Consider the following 20,204-nt stretch of genomic DNA (forward strand, 5'->3'; position numbering starts at 1 on the left):
TGCAGTTACCATCACACATACCATTCATAACTTGCATCTAAGCTTTGTCTTCCAGCAACCAGGCTGAAAGAGACTCTCTTGTAAGAAGCATAGGGTCACTATTTACTGGCCTGCTGCACTCTCCAGATTATGCTGCTTACCATAGACTCATATCAGAGATGTCACTGAGAGACTACCATGCCTTGCACAGTCCACCATTACCTGCTGCAGCTGTTTCACGTGAGTGTCAGTGAGCAGCATAAAGAAGGATTACAGTGATACAGGGACCTGACCTGTTCAGAACTACTTAAGGGTTAAATGACTAGAAAAGAATTAAGTGAAGAAAACGTTATGTGCTATGTATATGCACCAGTATCCTGTTATTCTAGACATTAGCAAACAGATGTAGAAACTTTGTCCTTGGCTATGTACTTTACTCTGATAAGCTTCCTTTACTCTGATAAGCTTCCTGATAATATGTAAAGAATGCATACTCAGCAGATGGACTGTGGTCAGTTGAATAGGCCATATATCATGAAAGGAGGAAAAGATGGGGCCCAGAGCACAGAAAAACTACCACGCATGCTCGAAATAAAAGTTCAACTAGCGGACAGAGTGATGAAGACTATGGACGACCACCAGAGGACCCCTGACGACCACCGAAGACCACCCAAAGATGCAACTACGCTTGCGCATCCTTATCTCGGAATAATCATGAATATGTAAATAATTGTCAAGACTTGTAATGAATATGCATGTTTTAGTAAGATAAATCACAACTTTCTTAGCTGCACGATGCACATGTTAGGAGGAGAGATCCCCCATGTGCCCAGCGCTGCAATAAAGAATATCTGCTGCCCGGATTGCTTCCGTCTTTGATTCAATTTGGCGAGCCAGGCAGGAGGACTCTCTGCTCGGCCGCGGGACCCGCTGGGAACAGGACTCCCTAGGGTACCCCCGGGATCTTCCCGGAGGGGCTCCTCGCCTCATTCGGATCACCGCGGGAGCAGACAAGAACTCCGTTCGCCCCGGCGGCACAGGTATCCTTTATTTTTATTTGTTTGGGACCGGTCATTTGGTTAAGCTCCCCGCAGGGGGTAGCGTTTGTTATACGATCGTATTTGGTTTTGGATAAGCTCCCCGCAGGGGGTAGCGTTTGTTATACGATCGTATTTGGTTTTGAATAAGCTCCCCGCGGAGTTTGTGTTTGTTATACGATCGTATTTGGTTTTGGTCTACTACTTTGGTATATTAAGACATACACTTCTGAGTTAATGGTTTGGGAACTGTTTAACACGTACTGGGTTTGGTTGCTTATTTTTGGAATTATTCTGATTGTTGTTGGAATTTTGTGTTGCTGTAAAAAGTGTCCTGTTTGGTGCATAGTATAATGGGTGGACGACAGAGCGGGGGAATCGTGAAGAAGAGCCCTTTGGGTTGTATTTTAATGCATTGGAAGGAAATAGGTGGGACTCCTGGAGGGACAGTGAATAAGAAAACATTAATTAAATATTGTAACCAGTGGTGGCCTTTGTATAAGTTGGAAGATGGTGAGAAGTGGCCGTTCAATGGAACTTTGCAGTATAATACTTTGTTGCAGTTAATGTCGTTTTAAGGCGGGAAGGAAAGTGGGATGAAGTGGGATATGCGGATATGTTTTTCACTTTGCGGAATCACCCTGAATGGCAGAAGGAATGTGGGATAAACGTAGCACCCCAAGATCCGTTGGTGTTAGCTATGGAAAAGGAACAGAAAAAGAATGGGACTAGGTTAAAACGGTGTTGTTCGGCTTGCAGTATAGGGCAAAGGTGTGTAAAACTTAAAGAAACAGAGGAAAGAATAGAAGATTATAGTTCTCCACCCCAACCCCCTTCTCCCCCGGAAACCCCTCCCCCCCTTAGATCCCGACCTTCTACCTCATCAGATGAATCAGATAAAAGTAATCACATAGAAAAATCTGGTGAGGCTGTCCCTGGAAAAATGAGCTTTTCTCCCATCACAGCTCGAACTCGGAGTAAAATGGGGCCGATAATTCAAGCCCCGTTAAGGCAAGCGATGGGAGCAACAGGACCCACCAGAATTAAGATTCCCTTTTCTATGAATGACTTAGATGTTTGGCGAGAAGTAGTAAAGGGATACCGGGATGATCCGGAAGGGGTGGCAAAACGATTTGAATTAATAGTTAAAAATCAGGATCCAGATTGGAAAGATATAGATTTGATGTTGGATGCCTTAACTGAAACAGAAAAACAATTAATAATTAAAAGTGCTCGTACACAAGTACAAATTCAAATCACGGCAGGAACCCTTCAGGGTACGGTCGAAACCCACGTCCCTAGAGATGACCCTAATTGGGACCCAAATGACGACCAAGATTACAGGCTACTTAAAAGATACCAAGAATGGATTAAGATTGGTATCGGGACGGCCGTACCGAAGGCAGTAAATTGGTCAAATTTATATGAAATCAAGCAAAACTTGGCAGAAACTCCTACGGAGTTTCTTGACAAATTACGGACTGCTATGAGAAAATATACCACCCTAGATCCCGCTTCTGATACAGGCAGACAACAGCTAGTTTCCTTATTTTTGGGGCAGTCATCAGAAGACATAAGGAGAAAACTCCAAAAGCTGAAAGAACCTGATATTAGGGATTTAGAAAAGCTGCTAGAAGAAGCCTGGAGGATATATAGAAACCGAGAGGAGCAGGGCAAGTATAAAATGGGACAGGTAATTGCGGAAGCCACGGTGGCCGCATTGGAAAAGCAGAAAAGTGGAACTCAAAATAATAAAGAAAAGAGGCAGCGCCCAACCTTACAGTCAAATCAGTGTGCATACTGTAAGGAGATAGGGCACTGGAAGGGGGAATGTCCTAAGTTGGCAAGAAAGCCCCCTTTGTTAGCCCAGATGGGCTCAGACCAGTGAAGGGGACCGGGGGAAACCACCCTAGCGGATCCCCTGGTTAAAATTGAGCTAGGGAAAGAAAAGAAAGAAATAGATTTCCTTGTTGATACCGGGGCTTCCTATTCGGTACTGAACCAACAATTAATGCCGAAAGACAAAGATTTTATCACTGTAATTGGAGCTACAGGACAAAGGGAAAAAGCTTATTTCCTTAAACCACTTAATTATCGGCTTGGAAAACAAATTGGAATTCACAGGTTTCTATATTTACCAAATTCCCCAAAGCCCTTGCTAGGGCGAGATTTGCTAGAACAACTTGAGGCAAAAATTGTTTTTCAGAAAGGGAAAATTGAATTTCAAATTCAAGAAGAACAATTAGTGGAAGTTTTGAGTCTAGCCTTAATACAAACTCAAAGCCATTCTGAAATACCTAGAGAGGTTCTGGACCCGGTATATCCAGGGGTTTGGGCTAGTGAAGTTCCGGGGAAAGCCAAAAATGCAAGCCCTGTCGTAATCAAGTTGAAACCAGGAGTAAAGCCGGTAAGAATTAAACAATATCCCTTAAGGCTAGAAGACAGGGAAGGAATCAAAAATATTATTAATCGATTTCTGCAATACAATTTACTAACGGAATGTGAATCAGAATACAACACTCCTATTTTACCCGTTAAAAAGGCAGATGGAAAAAGTTATAGATTAGTACAAGACCTAAGGGCAATTAATAAAATAGTTGAAGACATCCACCCGGTTGTAGCCAACCCATATACACTATTAACTAAATTGAGAGATACCTTACATTGGTTTACTGTACTGGATCTCAAAGATGCCTTCTTCTGTTTGCCGCTGGCCTCAGAAAGTCAGAAGCTATTTGCTTTTGAATGGGAAAATCCGGATTCAGGAAGAAAAACACAATTAACTTGGGCAGTATTACCACAAGGATTTAAAAACAGCCCCACGATTTTTGGAAATCAGTTAGCTAAAGATTTGGAAAATTGGACTCCCCCAGATGGTAAAGGAGTCCTCGTGCAATATGTTGATGATCTTTTAATAGCCACTGAGAACAGGGAAGAGTGTCTCTCATGGACTATAGAACTTCTCAATTTCCTAGGAATGAATGGATACAGAGTATCCCAACAAAAGGCTCAAATAGTGCAACAGCGAGTAACTTATTTAGGATTAGAAATTTCCAGAGGACAAAGAGAATTGGGAACTGAGCGAAAAGAGGCAATTTGTCGCACCCCGGAGCCTCAAACAGCCAAGGAATTGCGGACATTCTTGGGAATGGCAGGTTGGTGCCGCTTATGGATATACAACTATGGTATAATAGTTAAACCTCTATATGAACTGCTAAAGAAAACCCGACTTAAAATAGAATGGACGGCGGAGGCTCGAGCCGCCTTCAAGAAACTTAAAAAGGAACTGATGAAGGCTCCGGCCCTCGGCTTACCAGATGTCTCTAAACCCTTTTTATTATTCTCACATGAAAGACAGGGGATGGCACTTGGAGTATTAGCCCAAGAACTTGGCCCTTACAAGCGAGCAGTGGCGTACTTCTCCAAGCAGCTGGACGAGGTAAGCAAAGGATGGCCAGGATGCCTACGTGCAGTGGCGGCGGTTGTAATAAACATTCAAGAAGCACGCAAATTCACATTAGGGCAGAAGATAACGGTGATGGTTTCCCATACTGTCTCAGCTGTGTTAGAACAAAAAGGGAACCATTGGCTCTCCCCACAGAGATTTCTGAAATACCAAGCCATCATAGTAGAACAAGATGATATAGAAATAATTGTTACTAACATTATAAATCCAGCTTCTTTTCTCAGCGGTGCCCAAAGAGAACCACTGTCCCACGACTGCATAGAGACCATCGAAGCCACCTATTCGAGCCGTCCAGATCTCCAGGACACCCCTCTGGAAGACGCTGAAGACTCCTGGTACACAGATGGAAGCAGCTTCGTGAAACTGGGACAGCGGAGAGCGGGATATGCGATAACCACTACTCAAAAGGTAATCGAAGCCAACCCTCTTCCTGCAGGAACCTCGGCCCAGAAAGCAGAAATAGTGGCCCTTATAAGGGCACTAGAACTTGCAAAAGAAAAGAAGATAAATATTTGGACTGATTCAAAATATGCTTTCGGGGTGGTGCATGCGCATGGAGCAATTTGGAAAGAACGAGGACTGTTGAACACCCAGAAGAAACAGATCAAACATGCAGAAGAAATATTGAAATTATTGGAAGTGATTCAACTACCGGAAAAAGTAGCTATAATGCATTGCCGAGGACACCAAAAAGGTAACTCTGACCAGGAAATAGGAAATCGATTGGCTGATAGTGAGGCCAAGCGAGTGGCAGAGGAAGTTAAGGTATGTGCTTTGATACCAGACAGTAAACCAATTGATTTAGAACAGTCACCTAGATACTCAAAGGAAGACTTGAAATTGGCTAATGATCTAGGAGGTGAGCCCGGAACAAAGGGCTGGATACAGTTGAAAGAAGGTCACATACTAGTTCCTTCTAATATTTTGTGGCCCCTAATACAAGCAGAACATAGAAAAACCCACTGGGGAGCAGATGCATTATACAAAGAAGTGACCAAAAGAATAGTAGGGCGAAATTTGTATACCACAGTAAAACAGGTAACGCAGCAATGTGAAATATGTCAACGAAATAATCCAGACACAACTAGCAAAATAAAATTGGGGATGATAGGTAAAGGAAACTGCCCTGGGCAACAATGGCAAATTGATTTTTCTGAGCTCCCCAGAAAAGGGGGGTATAGATATCTTTTAGTCCTGACAGACACTTTCACAGGATGGCCAGAAGCATATCCCTGCAGGACTAACAAAGCGCGAGAAGTGACTAAAGCGCTATTAAATGAAATAATTCCTCGTTTCGGAGTTCCATCGACAATATCCTCCGATCGAGGACCACATTTTAATGCTAAAATTGTTCAACAAGTGGGAAAAGCATTAGGAATAGACTGGCAGTTACATACCCCGTACAGACCTCAAGCAAGTGGCCAAGTTGAAAAGATGAATCATATGCTCAAACAACAGATAGCAAAGATCAGTCAGGAGGCAAATTTAACTTGGCCCCAAGCTTTACCATTGGCATTATTGAGAATAAGAGTTAAACCTCGGACAAAGGAAAATTTAAGCCCTTTTGAGATATTATATGGGCGACCCTATCAACTTCAATTTAAGGGTGAAGAATTGGCACAAATTGGGGAAGGATATTTACTGGAATACATGAAAGCATTGCAGAAACAATTATCAGAAATACATAAAAATGTTTTGGGTACTAGAGTAAGGGGATTAGATCACCCCCTCCATGCCTTTGAACCTGGTGATTATGTATATGTTAAGAATTTTTCAGGACAACCCTTGGAGGAAAAGTGGAAAGGTCCATATCAAGTGCTGCTGACAACATTCACTGCGGTGAAGATTAAAGAACACCCAGCTTAGATTCACTACTCGAAAATAAAGAAGGCCCCTACGAAACCATGGACTGCTACTCCCGTAGGACCTACCAGATTGCGATTTTCCAGATTATCTTGACCTATGGGGGAGCCTGGGCACGGTGGGATTTGAATCTTCATCTTTCGCTGACGGAAGGTATATCTCGAACTCTGAATAGAACTAATTGTTGGATATGTACACATATGCCTGAATACAGTGGAAAACAGATCTTGTTAATAGGCATCCCCATACCTGGTAATAATCCGTGGACGAGATATTGGGAGAATACCACCTGGGTAAATTATACATATAGAGCTCAGCCATTAAAAATTCATAACCCTCCAATTAAAAAATCTTACTATAAATGTGTGCAGAGGTGTAACCCACCTAAAGGATTAGATAAAGTTGGGAGTTGTAATAACGTCCAATATGTAGGAAATCAAACGGGTTGTAATAAAATAAAATATATCGGGTCCCCCACCTCTATTAATAGTACCCTCTGGCCAGTTCCAGAAGGAAAAGGATGGTATTGGCTGTGCAATGATACTGCATGGAAAGTATTACCTGAAAATTGGGTGGGAACATGCACCCTGGGAGCCGTAGTCCCAAACATAACTATACATAATCGTTTATCCGAAGGTTGGCTTCAAACACATATTCGAAGAATTAGACGGGAAGTAGAAAATCCCCTAATAAAAAGGCAGAATGCATTTCATTCCTTTGCTAGATGGTTTCTCCCTTGGCTAGGGGTAAGTGAATTAGAAAAAGCTATAATAAATATTTCAGCAGTAGTAGAAGACATTGAAAATAAAACAATAGATGCAATTCAAGCACAGCAGATTGAGATAAATAGCCTTGCACAAGTAGTACAGCAAAATAGAATGGCTTTAGATTTATTATTGGCTTCACGAGGGGGGGTTTGTACCATTATAAATACAAGTTGCTGTGTATATGTAGATCAGAATAATCGAATTGCTACAGATTTAAGTGAAATCTGGAAACAGACTAAGATACTCCATGAGGTAACCAAGGATGACACCTCGTGGGGATTTGAAGAATTGTGGAAAGTCCTAACATCCTGGTTACCTAATTTGAATTGGTTAAAACAACTTTTTATTTCCATAATACTTGTAATATTGTTAATTATCATAGTCTGGATTTTAATTAAGTGTGTCTTACTTTGTAACAAAGAAGCAACTAATATTGAAAGATATAGATATGGAGGCGTAATATGATTGCAAAAGAATTTGCAATGGTTATAGAAAAGGGGGGACTTGATACAGGGACCTGACCTGTTCAGAACTACTTAAGGGTTAAATGACTAGAAAAGAATTAAGTGAAGAAAACGTTATGTGCTATGTATATGCACCAGTATCCTGTTATTCTAGACATTAGCAAACAGATGTAGAAACTTTGTCCTTGGCTATGTACTTTACTCTGATAAGCTTCCTTTACTCTGATAAGCTTCCTGATAATATGTAAAGAATGCATACTCAGCAGATGGACTGTGGTCAGTTGAATAGGCCATATATCATGAAAGGAGGAAAAGATGGGGCCCAGAGCACAGAAAAACTACCACGCATGCTCGAAATAAAAGTTCAACTAGCGGACAGAGTGATGAAGACTATGGACGACCACCAGAGGACCCCTGACGACCACCGAAGACCACCCAAAGATGCAACTACGCTTGCGCATCCTTATCTCGGAATAATCATGAATATGTAAATAATTGTCAAGACTTGTAATGAATATGCATGTTTTAGTAAGATAAATCACAACTTTCTTAGCTGCACGATGCACATGTTAGGAGGAGAGATCCCCCATGTGCCCAGCGCTGCAATAAAGAATATCTGCTGCCCGGATTGCTTCCGTCTTTGATTCAACAGAGCCCTGGGAGCAGCAGTAGCTGCTGACTCTGGAGCACAGGTAATTTTTTCAGCAACCTTCCCAGTCAAAGCAAAGGAGTCTGAAAGAGCCAGTCCAATCTGGGGAATTGACAAATGGTTACAGGACTGGTGCCACAGCCAGGAGTTTGGCTGCTTAGACCATCAGACTTGCTTTGAACAACCCAGTGTGCTGAGGGCAGATGCAGTCCATCTGTCAGAAAAGGCAGAGAGTATCTTCACTCACAGGCTTGCCAAGCTGGAGAAAAGGGCCTTAAACTACAGCTGCTGAGGGAGCAGAGTCCATCCCACTCCTATCACAGACAGCAAGAGACATCTTGAGCCTCAAGGCATCCTGGTCCAGATGGGTCTGCCTGCATCCAGATGCAAGGGCTTCTCCAGCATCATGGGCATAGAGTCATTTTGTTACCACCTCAGCCACCACAGCTCTCAGAAGCTGTGGCCGATGTTCCTACCCCTTTCCTCTCCAGAAGACAATGGAATTATTTTCTGCAGGCACTCCTGCAAATCATAAGGGGAAAACTGGCTTGAGCAGCAGAACAAGCAGGATCCAGTGCTGACTGTAGTGGGCCATGACCCTTTGCTGCTTGGACAATGCCTGCCGACATTTTGCAAGGAGAGATGGTGATGTGGCAGTGCAGCCAAAGCAAGGGCTGTACAAAAGGAGAGGAGATGGCTTTGGCTGCTCAGGAAACCACAGCTCCCTTCCCACAACTGTGGGTGCTGATAGAGGGCTGGGCAGCTCCTCGCTAGTACTGTCCCAGAGCATTGCCTAGTCTGTGGGCAGGAGGAGGCAGAGCAGCAGAAGAGCAAACACTGGAAGATCTGCAGGTGAGTCAGTGTTCACAGGGGCCTGGTTGCTCATGGAGGACACATCTGTGCACAGTAAGCTCCTTTCTCGTATTTCATGCTCTTACCCTCCAAATCTAGCAGAGGGCTTAGTTGGTGTTGGGTAAGAGCATATTCAGGGAGAGCATCTTCTAGCACACAATTTGTCAGGGTTGAGCTGGGTGTGGGTATGCTGGGACACAAACACTGCAGAGGCATGACTTTTACAGTGGTGAGGGAAGCAATGCTGCTGCAGTGAAGAAGGCATTGCTGTGAAGAGGCCCATCAGTCAGATTCTCCTCACTATGGAAGAGAATGAGGAGAGCAAAAGGGCCAAAATATCATCTGCTGGCCTCCAAGGACCAGATGGCAGTAGGTGTGGGATTAATTTCTCCCTTACACCATCCCAGGGAGGAGCTGCAGAGCTCAGAGGGTGCCAGAAGGGCTGGTAGGGGATACCAGTTTTGCTGCAAATGGTGCTTGTGGGGGAAGAAAGGCAATGTGAAGGTGCGTGCCTGCTTGCACCCACACCCCTCTTTTCTTCCCCCTCCAGGTCATGGAGGTCCTTGCCCTGACCCTGGTTACTCTTATGGCCCTGCTCCCCCCCACCCAGCCCTGCTCCTCAGAGATGAACAAGGTCAAGGACCTCCTGGAGGTGAACTGCACGGGGCAGGCTCTCAGCACAGTGCCCCCAGACCTGCCTGCAGACACAGGCATCCTGCTGCTCAGTGACAATCGCCTGGAGTCCCTCTCCACCACTGCCTTTCTGTCCCTCACCCAACTTCAGGACATTGACCTGGCCAACAATGGGCTGGTGGCTCTGCACACAGGGGCCCTGCTGCTGTCCCTGAAGGAGCTAACCCTCTCTCACAATGCACTGTCAGCCCTACCCATCCTGGAGGGCCTGCCTGCACTCACCCACCTGGCTGTGGCTCACAACAGCCTGGAGACATTGGCCCCAGGGGCTTTCCGCACAGTGCCACAGCTGCAGAACCTTGACTTGCGAGGGAACAAGATGCAGCAGCTGCCCCAGGAGGCCTTTGCAGGGCTGAAGGCACTCAAGGAGTTGGACCTCTCAGACAACCTCCTGAAGGAGCTACCCAAGGAGTTGCTGCAGGACCTGCAGAAGTTGGAGACCCTCTGGCTCTCAGGGAACCAGCTTCAGACCCTACCAACTGACTTTTTCCCAAAGGGGCACCTCTTCATGTATGTTTTCCTCACTGAGAACCCCTGGCATTGCGACTGTGACCTGCACTACCTCCAGACCTGGATTCAGAAGAATGCTGACATTGTTTATCAGCCAGAGCGGGGCCTGGAGGAAACAAAGGTGGAGGTTGCACCTGAGAAGGTACTGTGCCACAGCCCTGCTGAGCATAGGCAGAAGCCCATCATTCGCTTCAAGCTTAACTGCAGCATCATGGAGGATGTGGATGAGGAAGGAGGGGATGAGTATAATTATGGGGAAGAAACAACAGAGAAAGCTACCATGAGCACCTTCCCCCCACATCCATACATCCCCAAAGAGCACACTACCATGCCCTGCGCTATTACCTCATCTTGCCTTCCCACCCTTACTACCACAAGATCTCCTCTCACTAGACCTTCCCTCAGCACCTCTTGTACCCCCACCCTTTCCCCAAACACTTTGCTTGTGATGCTGACGAGCATCAGAACTCCCAGCACCACCACTCCTGTACCAGCCAGTCCCACCATGACACCCACACAGACCCCCAGCACTGCCACCATTCTCACAGCTGCTACCACCATCAAACTGCATGGACCTGCCACCCTTGACAATGCCACCTCACTGCTAACAACTATGAGCAGCAGCCCTTCTAGCACCAGTGGCCATCCCCAAACCACCCTTGCTACCAGCAGTATCTATGGCAGCCTCATGGGGTCCACTGGCATATTTCCCAACACTTCCACAGCAATGCCTTCCACTGCCATGATAGAGGCCTCTTCCACTGTCAGATCTCCATGTCAGCCTCTGATGTCAGCCAACACCATGCTTTCCACACATGCCCCAACACTACCACCTCCCTTGGACACCACACACTTCACCCAACCTGCATGTTCCCTCCTACCTGCTCCTCCTCCCCTCTGCCCTTGTTCCATCCCAGGACGAGCTGTACCTGTGCTGCGTTTGCAGGCAGGTGGGGAGGGTCTGCAGTGGGGGCAGTGGGTGCTGAGGCACTGCTGCCTGTTGCACTGGGTGCTCTACCTGGCTTCCTTGGCTCTGCTGGTCCTGACCATGCTGGCTCTAGCAGGTTGGCTGGCATGGATGTGTCTGGTGGGACAACCCTCCTGGCACCAGTCCCTGCAGACCCAAGAGGTGTGGTATCCACTGCTGGAATGGAGGGAGTCAACAGGAAACCCTATTATGCATCTCAGCAGCTTCAAAATCCCCCTCCAGCAACCCACATTCTGTACAATCAAGGAAGTGGAGTTGTGCCCTGAGGTTACCTACTGCACAATTAAAGATCTGGAGATACAGCGAAGTCCTGCAACTTACTCCTTCTGCACCACAAAGGAGTTGTGGGTTCACCACAGTCCCCTGCATACATCAGTCAAGCCTTTCTCCAGGAAGCTGATGGTCACTGATCTTAGGTTCCTGAGGGCCCCATCTGCTTACAGCCTAGACAGGGGTGTTGAGGCCATTGGTGATGTCAGAGTGAAATATGCGGGTAACACCATGTAAATGTTTCTGTGCACTCAGAGGAAGAGATTGAGGGTCATGACTCTGCTTTATATGCTTTGTTTTACAAGGAAAGATCTACTTGCCTAGGATGAAGCCATCCAGCTCCTTCCTCTAGTATTCTCAAACAGCCTGAGGTTTCCAGAGCTAAAATAATTACTTGGGTATTTGACTGAGGAAGATAATGTCCCAAACTGGTCAGTGATAGTCTGGGGCTGCCACTGCCTAGTTTTGGGACGAGTGTGGGCAAGCAGAACTTATGTTGAGCTCTGTCACAACTGCTTCTGCTCAAATTATGCACACAAAGATGCAATACACTTTCTACCCAGTGCCAGGTTCTTAATCACATAATAAATATCCTGTGCCTGAATTTAAAAGGGGTGCTGGTTTGATTTCATTTGACCTGCCACAAGTCCTGGCAGGGCAGTGAATGAGAAATTTGTCTTCAGTATTTGGAATAGTGAAGGCAGGGAAGAAAAGTCCATGGAATCCCAGAATCCTAGAACATCCTGAGTTGGCAGGGACCCCTGAGGATCAAGTCCAATTTCTGGCCATGCAAAGACACCACAACAATCCCACTCTGTGCCTGAGAGCATTGTCAAAACACTCCTGGAGCTCTGGCAGCCTTGGAGCTGCGACCATTCCCTGGGGAGAGTGTTCAGTGCCTGACCACCCTCTGGGGGAAGAATTTTTCCTAATATTGATCCATTGGGATGCCCTCAAGCGGGGGGTACATGAGGGTCCTGCCCCAGGTCTCAGAGAACAGAGGTCAAAGCTGGCTTCTGCCTCCCCTCAGGGGAGGTCTCCATTATGAGGTCTCCCCTTGAAGTCCTCCAGACTGAATACATCAAGTGCCCTCAACTGCTACTCATACCCTTCCTCTCTAGACCCTTCCCCATTTCATGGCCTCCTTTGGATACTCTTTAACAGCTTTAGATGCTTTGTGTATTTTGGCATTCAAAACTGCACACTTATGCTCCTATTCCTGACTTTGGCCCCAAATGCGTGATTCTTCCCTGTGGTACTGAATCACACAGGAAAAAGCATTGCACTGCCAGGTAATAAGGAAAGTGCAAGTGTTGATGCTTTTGCATGACCCATTATGGGATGGCTGGATATGGAGGAGTAGGGTGGGAGGCTTTGAAGGGCCACAGATATGACTGGTAAGGGATTACACTAGGACAAAGCATTCCAGAGCTGGCCAAAATTTGTGACCACTTGTCTAGATGTCACTCAAACATTTTGGGAGGTGTGAGAGAGAACAAGGCAACAGTCACCACAGGTGGGGGTCGAATGGCTCACTCCAAAATTTGTGCATAAATGCAGCAGCTAGATCCTGTGAATCGTTTTTCCAGCCTGAAAAGCAGTTTCTAATTGCCCTAAATGTATTGGCAAACTGCCGTGAGTCAGCATGGCCTTCTGCTAAATTAACTACTGGAGTTCCCCATGCTCCACAGGTGGGAACATGTACCTGTGCTTGGCCAGCATGAGTATGTCTGCTGGTGAAGGTCTGGTGTGCAAGTGTGTCTTTGGACATACACATACTGTGTTTGTAAGGAGGCACTAGTCTGACTGTTGGTGCTGTCCTCTAACCACAGCATCCTCTCTATTCCTTTTTCCTGAGAAAACAATGAGGCAAGTAGCTCCAGTGCTGGCACAGTCTGAAGGCCCCAACAGTGGGGCACAGACATCTGGGCAGCAGAGCTGTGGAAAAAAAATCTGTGCATCTTGGTGGACAGAGAGGTGAACAAGGTCCAGCAGTACACCTGGCAGCAAAGGGAGGGCAACAAAACTTGAACTGGGTTAGCAGAGACAGGGCCAGCAGGCCAAGGGAAGTGATTATCCCTTTCTCATCAGAACTCTTTAGACTACAACTTTTTGTCTTCTACACATCAGAATCCACCCAGTTCTCTCCCCACAGGCACTACTGGTATCCCAGTATTTCTCAGAATCCCATTATCTTTGCCTCTCTTTGCAACTCCTCCCTGGAATTCTCCCACCTCTTCACACAACAAGTACTCCAGGTCACTCCAGGATCTCTCAAAACCACCTAGGAATCCCAAAGCCCCCAGGACCCCCTATTTTACCCCACCACCAACCCCCACAAATTCTGGCACCTCCATAACTTTACTGCCTCAGGATCCCCTATGCACCCCAAGATCCCTCTCAGTCCTGACACACACACATACACCCTCGTGCCCAGTGAACACAGGCACACAGAGTCCCAGTGCCCAGCACCACCCACCCAGGACACTCAGGTCACTGGTCTCTTGCTCTCCTCCTGTTCCTTGTGAGAAGCACCTGGATATCTGAAACATCCAGGTTCCCCACCAGAAACAAGAAGACCCAGACAGACAGTTCAGGAAGCACTTTTATTCAACCCAAGTGTGGGGGGAAATTGAAGGATTCCTAGCTCTCAGTGAAGGGCTCAGACAAGGGGATTGAGTATTCCTGGAGGCAGAGGGCTACAGCTGACCTGTGGAAGATTTATGTTCAGGTTCACAACAGTCTAGGTCATGTACCCTGAGGGTGAAGTGTTGCTGGAAACCACAGAAGGAACCCACCCTGGGAGAGGGATCTGGACACTTTTGTCCCATAGAGGTACCCATGGATGATACCTGGGTATCCCATGAGGTTCAAAGAGTATACCCTAAGCGTTATTGGGAGTTTCAGTTGATCTCAAGGGGTCCTTAAGGCACCTGGGAGCACGCAAGGCAGGGGGTACAGTGAGAACACAGGCTTGTAGGTCAGTATAGGCATGGGGCAAGGTGCCTCGGGTGATCCAGCGCCGGGTACCTGGCTGGTAGGCGTGGATCAAGTGCGTGTCCTGGTAGGTCTCATGACTGTACCCTCCCAGTACAAGCAGCTCCCCTCCCAGCACAGCTGCACCTCCAACAACATGTGCACGGGGGAGAGGGCTGAGGAGGACCCAGATGTTCTTCTTGGGGCTATAGACCTCAAAGGTCAGCTGGTCCCTGTAGCCAGTCTGCCCAGCCCGCTGACACAGGCCCCCGGCCACATATAGCTGCCCACCTGCCTCCTCCATGACATGACCAGCTCGCTGGCCATTCATGGGGGCCAGGAGTGTGACAGGTGCACCTGGGACATAGCGGAACAAGGATGCCTGACACTGGTATGCTTCATCACACCCACCCGACACGTAGAGCTCACCATCCAGGGCACATGCTGCAAGCCCACATAGAGCCATTGGCAGGGGCTGGCACCTCCTGGGCAAAGAGAGAGGGAGAGGTGAGGGATAGGTTAAGCAGGGCTGTCCTGCAGTGACCGACTACCTAGGGGTTCCCTGGTGAGCCATGGCTTCATTGACCACTCAGCAGGCAACACTTACCAACACCCAGTGAGCCCCAGTGGACAACATCAACTGATATAGAATGGATGCCCCACAGATGGGGCCATCACTGTTCAACACTTTGTAGTCGCCACACCATTGATCAACAGCAGTGGGCTCCATTAATGGACAACATTGGCCATCACCCCATGAATTTTCTGCCTATGAGAGGAATCAAACTACTTTTCTCATTGGCAGATGGCCAACAAGACCTGCAATGAACACACTGCTGGCCAAAAACTCATTTGTCACCCACTAGTCAACACTGGCCAACACCTAATCCCCAGGGGACTTGGTTTTTCAACACCCAGTAGACCTCTCTCAAATACTACTGCAGGTCCATCCTCCACTGGAGACTTAGTGACACATAGCACTCTGTGGGCACCATGGCCAAGACAAAGGGCTCTGAGAGAAAAGGAAAACTAGGCATTGGCTGGAGCAGCCTCACCTCCAGGTGTCATTGGCCAGGTCGTAGCACTCCACACTATCTGTGCAGTAGAGCTCCCCTGAGCTGCCCCCCAGGGCATAGATGAAATTACCAAGTGCCACAGCAGCAAAGTAGCTCCGTCCACATGTCATACTGGCCAGACGCTCCCAGGAATCGTCCATAGGCTGGTACCTGGGTTTGAAAGGCAAAGGGGCAAGAGACTACCTGTTACCAATAACACCATGAACTGATGTTGGCACCACTGATGGCAACAACCCACCTACAACTTGCCAGTCCCATATCTTGGGGTCACATGGTCACCTTGCATGGGAATATCCCCTCCTTCTGGACAGTATCAAACCCATAATGTCCTGGGGCATCTCCAGATAGAAGCCTCCCACTCCTGCTCCCAAAAATTCTGTAACATCCCAGAGTAGGAGGGCACCTCTGACTCCTACACCCAATCCTTCCCAGAATGTCTTGGGGCCACTTGACCAGCCACAATGTCTTGGATCCATGGGGTAGCTCTAGCTCTAGCAATACCTCCCACAATGTCCGGGTGCCACATGCCAATTCCAAGTCCTCTGTAGCTCTCACCTGTAGACACTGGCTAAGGTGTCATGGACTCCATAGTAGTGCTTTCCACCTAGGACATAGAGGTTGTTGCCCACCACAGTTACAGCATGACGGAAGCGTGGGCCATCAGGAAAGTGTCCCAGTGCCCGCCACTCAACCTGCTTCACCAGCCCCACAGCACTGAGGTAGCGGTCTGCAAACCAGAGATGTCTGCTGGGCTTCCGGGCAGCCAGGTTGCCCTTTACTTTGTCTCCACCACAAACCACCAACACTTCTTGCAAGGAACGTACCCGGCACGGCAGCTGGGCCATGGGGGTGAAACTTGCTACCATGAGCTCGCGGAGGACCTTTGGGTTAGCTACACCTGCAGTCACAGATGGGACTTTTTTCAGCTCTAGGCTGGACATAAGGGCAAAGCGAACAGATGACAAGATCTCTTTGGCTAAATCCTCCTGGCCATCTCCATTGGCCATAAGCCACCGAGATGCTGCTTCCAAGGCTTCCAGTTCGTGGAGGACATTGAGACCATCAGAACGGAGGAGGCGGATGAGAAGGTGTGCAGGAAGATCCAGGAAGGCCGGTGTAACCACCACACAGGGAAAAGTGGCCAAGATGTAGTTCTCTGCTATATGGACGACCTCATCCAACCCATAGGCCACAGCAAAGGCCAACACGTCAGGGACAGTTTCTGGGGTCAGGCCATGGGTGAAAACATCCAGGCAGAGAGTGAGGAGCCCCCAGGCCTGGTAGCGCAGGGAGGTCTCAGCTGCCTCTAAGACCATGGGCCATGGCCCTGCTACAGCTCCTGTGTAGGCAAAGGAGAGGAGGAGATGCAGCTCGGCTGGGGACAACCCCGTGACCAGCGGGTTGGCAGGGTCATGGGTGGCCTCTCGCATGGGACAGGTGAAAAGGGCCCGGAAGAAGTCACAGGAGCAGCTCAGGGCCAGTCGCTGAACTAGAAGGAAGGAGGAATAATGGTGGAGAGCAGCAGGGGACCCTCTACAGTGTGTGCAACCCCTGGAACTCAGGTGTCCTGGCCCCATGCCTATAAAAGTCCCAGCTCTGCCAAACGGAGCAGCCTTGTGCGCACCTCTAGAGCCTGATCCCCACCTAGAGCTGCAGTCTTATCATCCCCACCAGAGGACTTGGCTGTCCCAGAACACCCTGTCCCATTCCTCAGCCCCTGATAGGAATCCCCACCTCCTGCCCACCTGGGATGACCTCGTTCCCTGCCTGGAGCTGAAGGTCACAGCCCACACCATTGGCATGGAGCTGCTCCATGGCTCTTAGCGTCTCCCACTGCTCCTCCAGGGCCTTAGGACCTTCTTCCTGGTTGTCAATCTCCAGATGCAGGGTGCAGGCAGCCACCAGACGGGGGGCACCCAGGGCCCGGGCGGCCTCCTCCACCTCTTTTGCCTGGCCATGGGGAACAATTCCCCTATAAGCAAAGGTGAGCACAGCCCGCCAGCCCCACAGTGTGGCCCCAGGTGGCAAGGGGACATGCGGTAGAGGATCTTGGCTGAGTTGTCTGGTCCTGCCCTCCAGGAAGCGGTGGAAGAAGGAGCTGATAGAGGCCAGGACCACAGCATGGGCCATGTCACCCTCTGGGCCCACGGCCACATCCACCAGCTGTCCTGTGGTGCGGAGATGGTCAGCCACAGCCAGGAAGTGTCCAGCGTGAGCCCCATCCTGCAGGCTCCACTGGTCTGGGGCCGGCCCCTCTGCAACCCACATCTTGCCTGTGGAAACACATGGAGCACGGTGTCAGGGAGCTGTCTCCATAGCTGGAGCCTCTGGCTCATGACAGGAGTATTGGCTGGGGACATGGTGTCTTGCTACTGGCACTGTCACATAGTAAAGCCACTGGATCCACCACCAAATCCTCTACCCCACAGCCAGGGCCACCACACTCTGCTGCTGCTCCATTACTGAATTTGATGATTCTTGGCAAGCATAGGTGAGCACAACAGCCCATTTCACTGCCCCATATCTGAGCTTGATCTCCTCACCTGCCTCATCTCTAAACCCTTAGCATGAAGCTACTGACCCACAGCCAATGCTGCCTCCCCACATACCTCAGGCCACTGTCACCACTCAGACCTTCAGTCCTATAGCACACACAACTGCACCCTTCCTCAGGCATTGCCCCATAACTGAAACTACTGATAGCCCAACAGCAACCAAGCCACTGGCCCCCAGCGAAGCACCTGTCACACCTGCTTGGTGCATGGCAGTGCACAGCAGGCATTGTAGTGTGTCACACTGCCTGTCACACATTGTGATGTGTTATCCTGCTAGTTGTCTGCAATGTTACATGCCATGCTCCCGTGCACTGCGTACTGTTGAGGTGTGCTATCATATTACTACCACCCCTTGCCCTCACCATGTTGCTCACTGTTTGCACAGTGTTGCTTGTCCTCGTTCAGGCCATGCGTTGCAGCCCAGTGAAGTGGTTGCTGTATGCTGTGCCCCTGCATTACTGTGTGGCCTGTTATGCTGCGCCATGCACTTGTCCCGCTTACCGCCTGCTGCTGCTCTGCAGAACTTCTGTGACCCGCTAGGAATGTGCTCGGGTAATTATAGACTGGACAGAACACGTGGCCCCAGCCAGGAGCTGGGAGAGGCTGAGGCAGAGGGAGGTCCAAGGCCTCAGAGTCCCCAGGGTGGGACAGTGGGTCACTGAATTTGCTGAGGACAGGCAGTAGGGCCACCTGAAGCTGACAGGAGCTCTGTAAACCCTGTGCTACCCTGAGCAGCTCCTGATGTGGATCCCTGGGCCCTCTGGCCCCTCTATAAACCTTGACCTTCTCAAGAGCACAAGGTGAAGCAGAGCCCCCTCCCGAGCCCTCAGGTAGGGAACAATTGCCTATTCCCACACCCCCATTAGGGAGTAGATAGGTCCACTACCACTTGCTGTGCATCTAAGAGCTGTGCTGTGCTGAGCTGTGGGACTCCAAAGAGCTGGGGGTCTCAGCTCCATGAGAGCTTGGCCCAGCCTCAAGTGCCCCCAGGACCACCCTGCAAACACCCAGGACCCCAGCAGCCCCAGAGCACATACCAGAGCAACACAGCCTGCCATGTGACTGTCCCCCAGTATCACCGACCCTCCCTCTGCTGTCCTCTGGTGCCCCAATCTCATCTTGTCCCCTCCCCTTGCACCTATATTCCCCTCTCCCACGCACCTGCATCCCCCATGCCCACATTCCCTGTCTCTGTAACTTATGCACCCATCCCCTAATGTCCCATCTCTGTACCACACTGTTCCCATATGTCCAGTTGAATTCTGTGTCCCCAAAAATGTTCTCACATGCTCTACAAGTCCAAATTTTTCTTTTTCTATCTAGTTAGAATTTCCCTATCTTGTTATTTCCCATCCTTTACTGCACATCTGATCCTCCACTTTCTGTAGCCATCAAGTAGTGAAAAAGTGCTATTACATCAAATCTTGACCTTTCCTCCAGGCAAAATGATCCAGTTCTCCCCTCCCTTTATGCATACTGTGTCTCCATGCTCTCCATCTCCTTAGTGGGTTTGCAGGACACCCACTTTTCTACACTTGCTTGTAGAAAAGTCAATCAGATATAGATATAAGCAACTTGCTCCAGTTATCAGCTGGCGTTCAGGAGTCCCTTCCAGCCTCAGAAATTCCGTACTTTAAACCCTGAAGCACTTAGCTCTAGACCTCCTGAAATGCTTTTTGGACAAAGAACCCAGGCTCCTAAACACATTGTGAGCAACCTACAACTTCCTCTCTACCCCACCTTCCCCATCTTCAGCTCAGAGCCAAGCACTTCTTCAGAAGCTTTGACTCCAGACCCTCACTGATGGGCTCAGTGCAGTGTAATCCCACACCTTGTCAAGAAGCCTCACAGGGCCCACTCAACTACAAGAACCTCACCGAAGCTACAGCATAGTGCTCACAATTGAGCACAAAATAATGAGACATGGAGGCAAAGTAACTTGTGCACAGAAATCATAGCCAGACCAGAAGATGCTGCTTCCTCTTCAGCAGCTCCAGCTTTCTGCACCTCAGCCAAAATGCTGGGGAACAGCCACATGACACCACCATGTTGTGACAAC

At 48.7% G+C, this 20,204-nt stretch overlaps 4 protein-coding genes across 5 annotated transcripts; 3 read left to right on the forward strand and 1 right to left on the reverse strand.

The window, feature by feature from the left end:
• The first annotated feature begins 561 nt into the window (after nucleotides 1–561).
• On the forward strand, nucleotides 562–5,743 carry LOC144247578 (uncharacterized). The gene is made up of 6 exons (XM_077788719.1): nucleotides 562–671; nucleotides 877–1,019; nucleotides 1,580–1,703; nucleotides 1,881–2,027; nucleotides 2,907–5,247; nucleotides 5,696–5,743. Exons 1-6 carry the CDS (start codon nucleotides 562–564, stop codon nucleotides 5,741–5,743), a joined length of 2,913 nt encoding a protein of 970 aa, XP_077644845.1.
• Nucleotides 5,744–5,764: 21 nt separating this feature from the next.
• Nucleotides 5,765–8,033, forward strand: LOC144247589 (syncytin-1-like). Its single transcript, XM_077788765.1, has one exon. The coding sequence runs from the start codon at nucleotides 6,387–6,389 to the stop codon at nucleotides 7,575–7,577; it is 1,191 nt and encodes a 396-aa protein (XP_077644891.1). The 5' UTR covers nucleotides 5,765–6,386; the 3' UTR covers nucleotides 7,578–8,033.
• A 981-nt stretch (nucleotides 8,034–9,014) lies between these two features.
• Nucleotides 9,015–11,907, forward strand: LOC110469487 (uncharacterized). 2 transcript variants are annotated; one of them, XM_031507195.1, is made up of 2 exons: nucleotides 9,015–9,077; nucleotides 9,628–11,907. In XM_031507195.1, exon 2 carries the CDS (start codon nucleotides 9,631–9,633, stop codon nucleotides 11,773–11,775), a length of 2,145 nt encoding a protein of 714 aa, XP_031363055.1. In that variant the 5' UTR covers nucleotides 9,015–9,077; nucleotides 9,628–9,630; the 3' UTR covers nucleotides 11,776–11,907. The 2 variants fall into 2 exon arrangements, with proteins under 2 accessions (XP_031363055.1, XP_021383939.1); XM_021528264.2 differs by lacking the exon at nucleotides 9,015–9,077 and adding an exon at nucleotides 9,083–9,131.
• Nucleotides 11,908–14,129: 2,222 nt separating this feature from the next.
• Nucleotides 14,130–18,659, reverse strand: KLHL33 (kelch like family member 33). The gene is made up of 5 exons (XM_021528173.1): nucleotides 18,647–18,659; nucleotides 17,336–17,863; nucleotides 16,146–17,079; nucleotides 15,570–15,740; nucleotides 14,130–14,999 (listed from the first exon to the last, which is right to left on the reverse strand). The coding sequence occupies exons 2-5, from the start codon at nucleotides 17,856–17,858 to the stop codon at nucleotides 14,423–14,425; spliced, it is 2,205 nt and encodes a 734-aa protein (XP_021383848.1). The 5' UTR covers nucleotides 17,859–17,863; nucleotides 18,647–18,659; the 3' UTR covers nucleotides 14,130–14,422.
• Nucleotides 18,660–20,204: the final 1,545 nt, after the last annotated feature.

Source organism: Lonchura striata, chromosome 28 (assembly GCF_046129695.1).
Source record: "Lonchura striata isolate bLonStr1 chromosome 28, bLonStr1.mat, whole genome shotgun sequence".
Taxonomy (NCBI): Eukaryota; Metazoa; Chordata; class Aves; order Passeriformes; family Estrildidae; genus Lonchura; species Lonchura striata.

Bases quoted from the DNA above. Each gene is read 5' to 3' on its own strand.
- LOC110469487 (XM_031507195.1), top strand. From the start codon at position 9,631: ATGGAGGTCCTTGCCCTGACCCTGGTTACTCTTATGGCCCTGCTCCCC.
- LOC144247589 (XM_077788765.1), top strand. From the start codon at position 6,387: ATGGACTGCTACTCCCGTAGGACCTACCAGATTGCGATTTTCCAGATT.
- KLHL33 (XM_021528173.1), bottom strand. From the start codon at position 17,858: ATGTGGGTTGCAGAGGGGCCGGCCCCAGACCAGTGGAGCCTGCAGGAT. The intron at 15,741-16,145 runs GTGAGAGCTACA...TTTCAAACCCAG, and splicing joins ACCTTAGCCAGTGTCTACAG to GTACCAGCCTATGGACGATT. The intron at 15,000-15,569 runs GTGAGGCTGCTC...CTCTTTGCCCAG, and splicing joins CTGGCCAATGACACCTGGAG to GAGGTGCCAGCCCCTGCCAA.
- LOC144247578 (XM_077788719.1), top strand. From the start codon at position 562: ATGCTCGAAATAAAAGTTCAACTAGCGGACAGAGTGATGAAGACTATG. The intron at 1,020-1,579 runs GTATCCTTTATT...ACTTTGTTGCAG, and splicing joins CGTTCGCCCCGGCGGCACAG to TTAATGTCGTTTTAAGGCGG. The intron at 1,704-1,880 runs GTTGGTGTTAGC...TCCCCCCCTTAG, and splicing joins AACGTAGCACCCCAAGATCC to ATCCCGACCTTCTACCTCAT.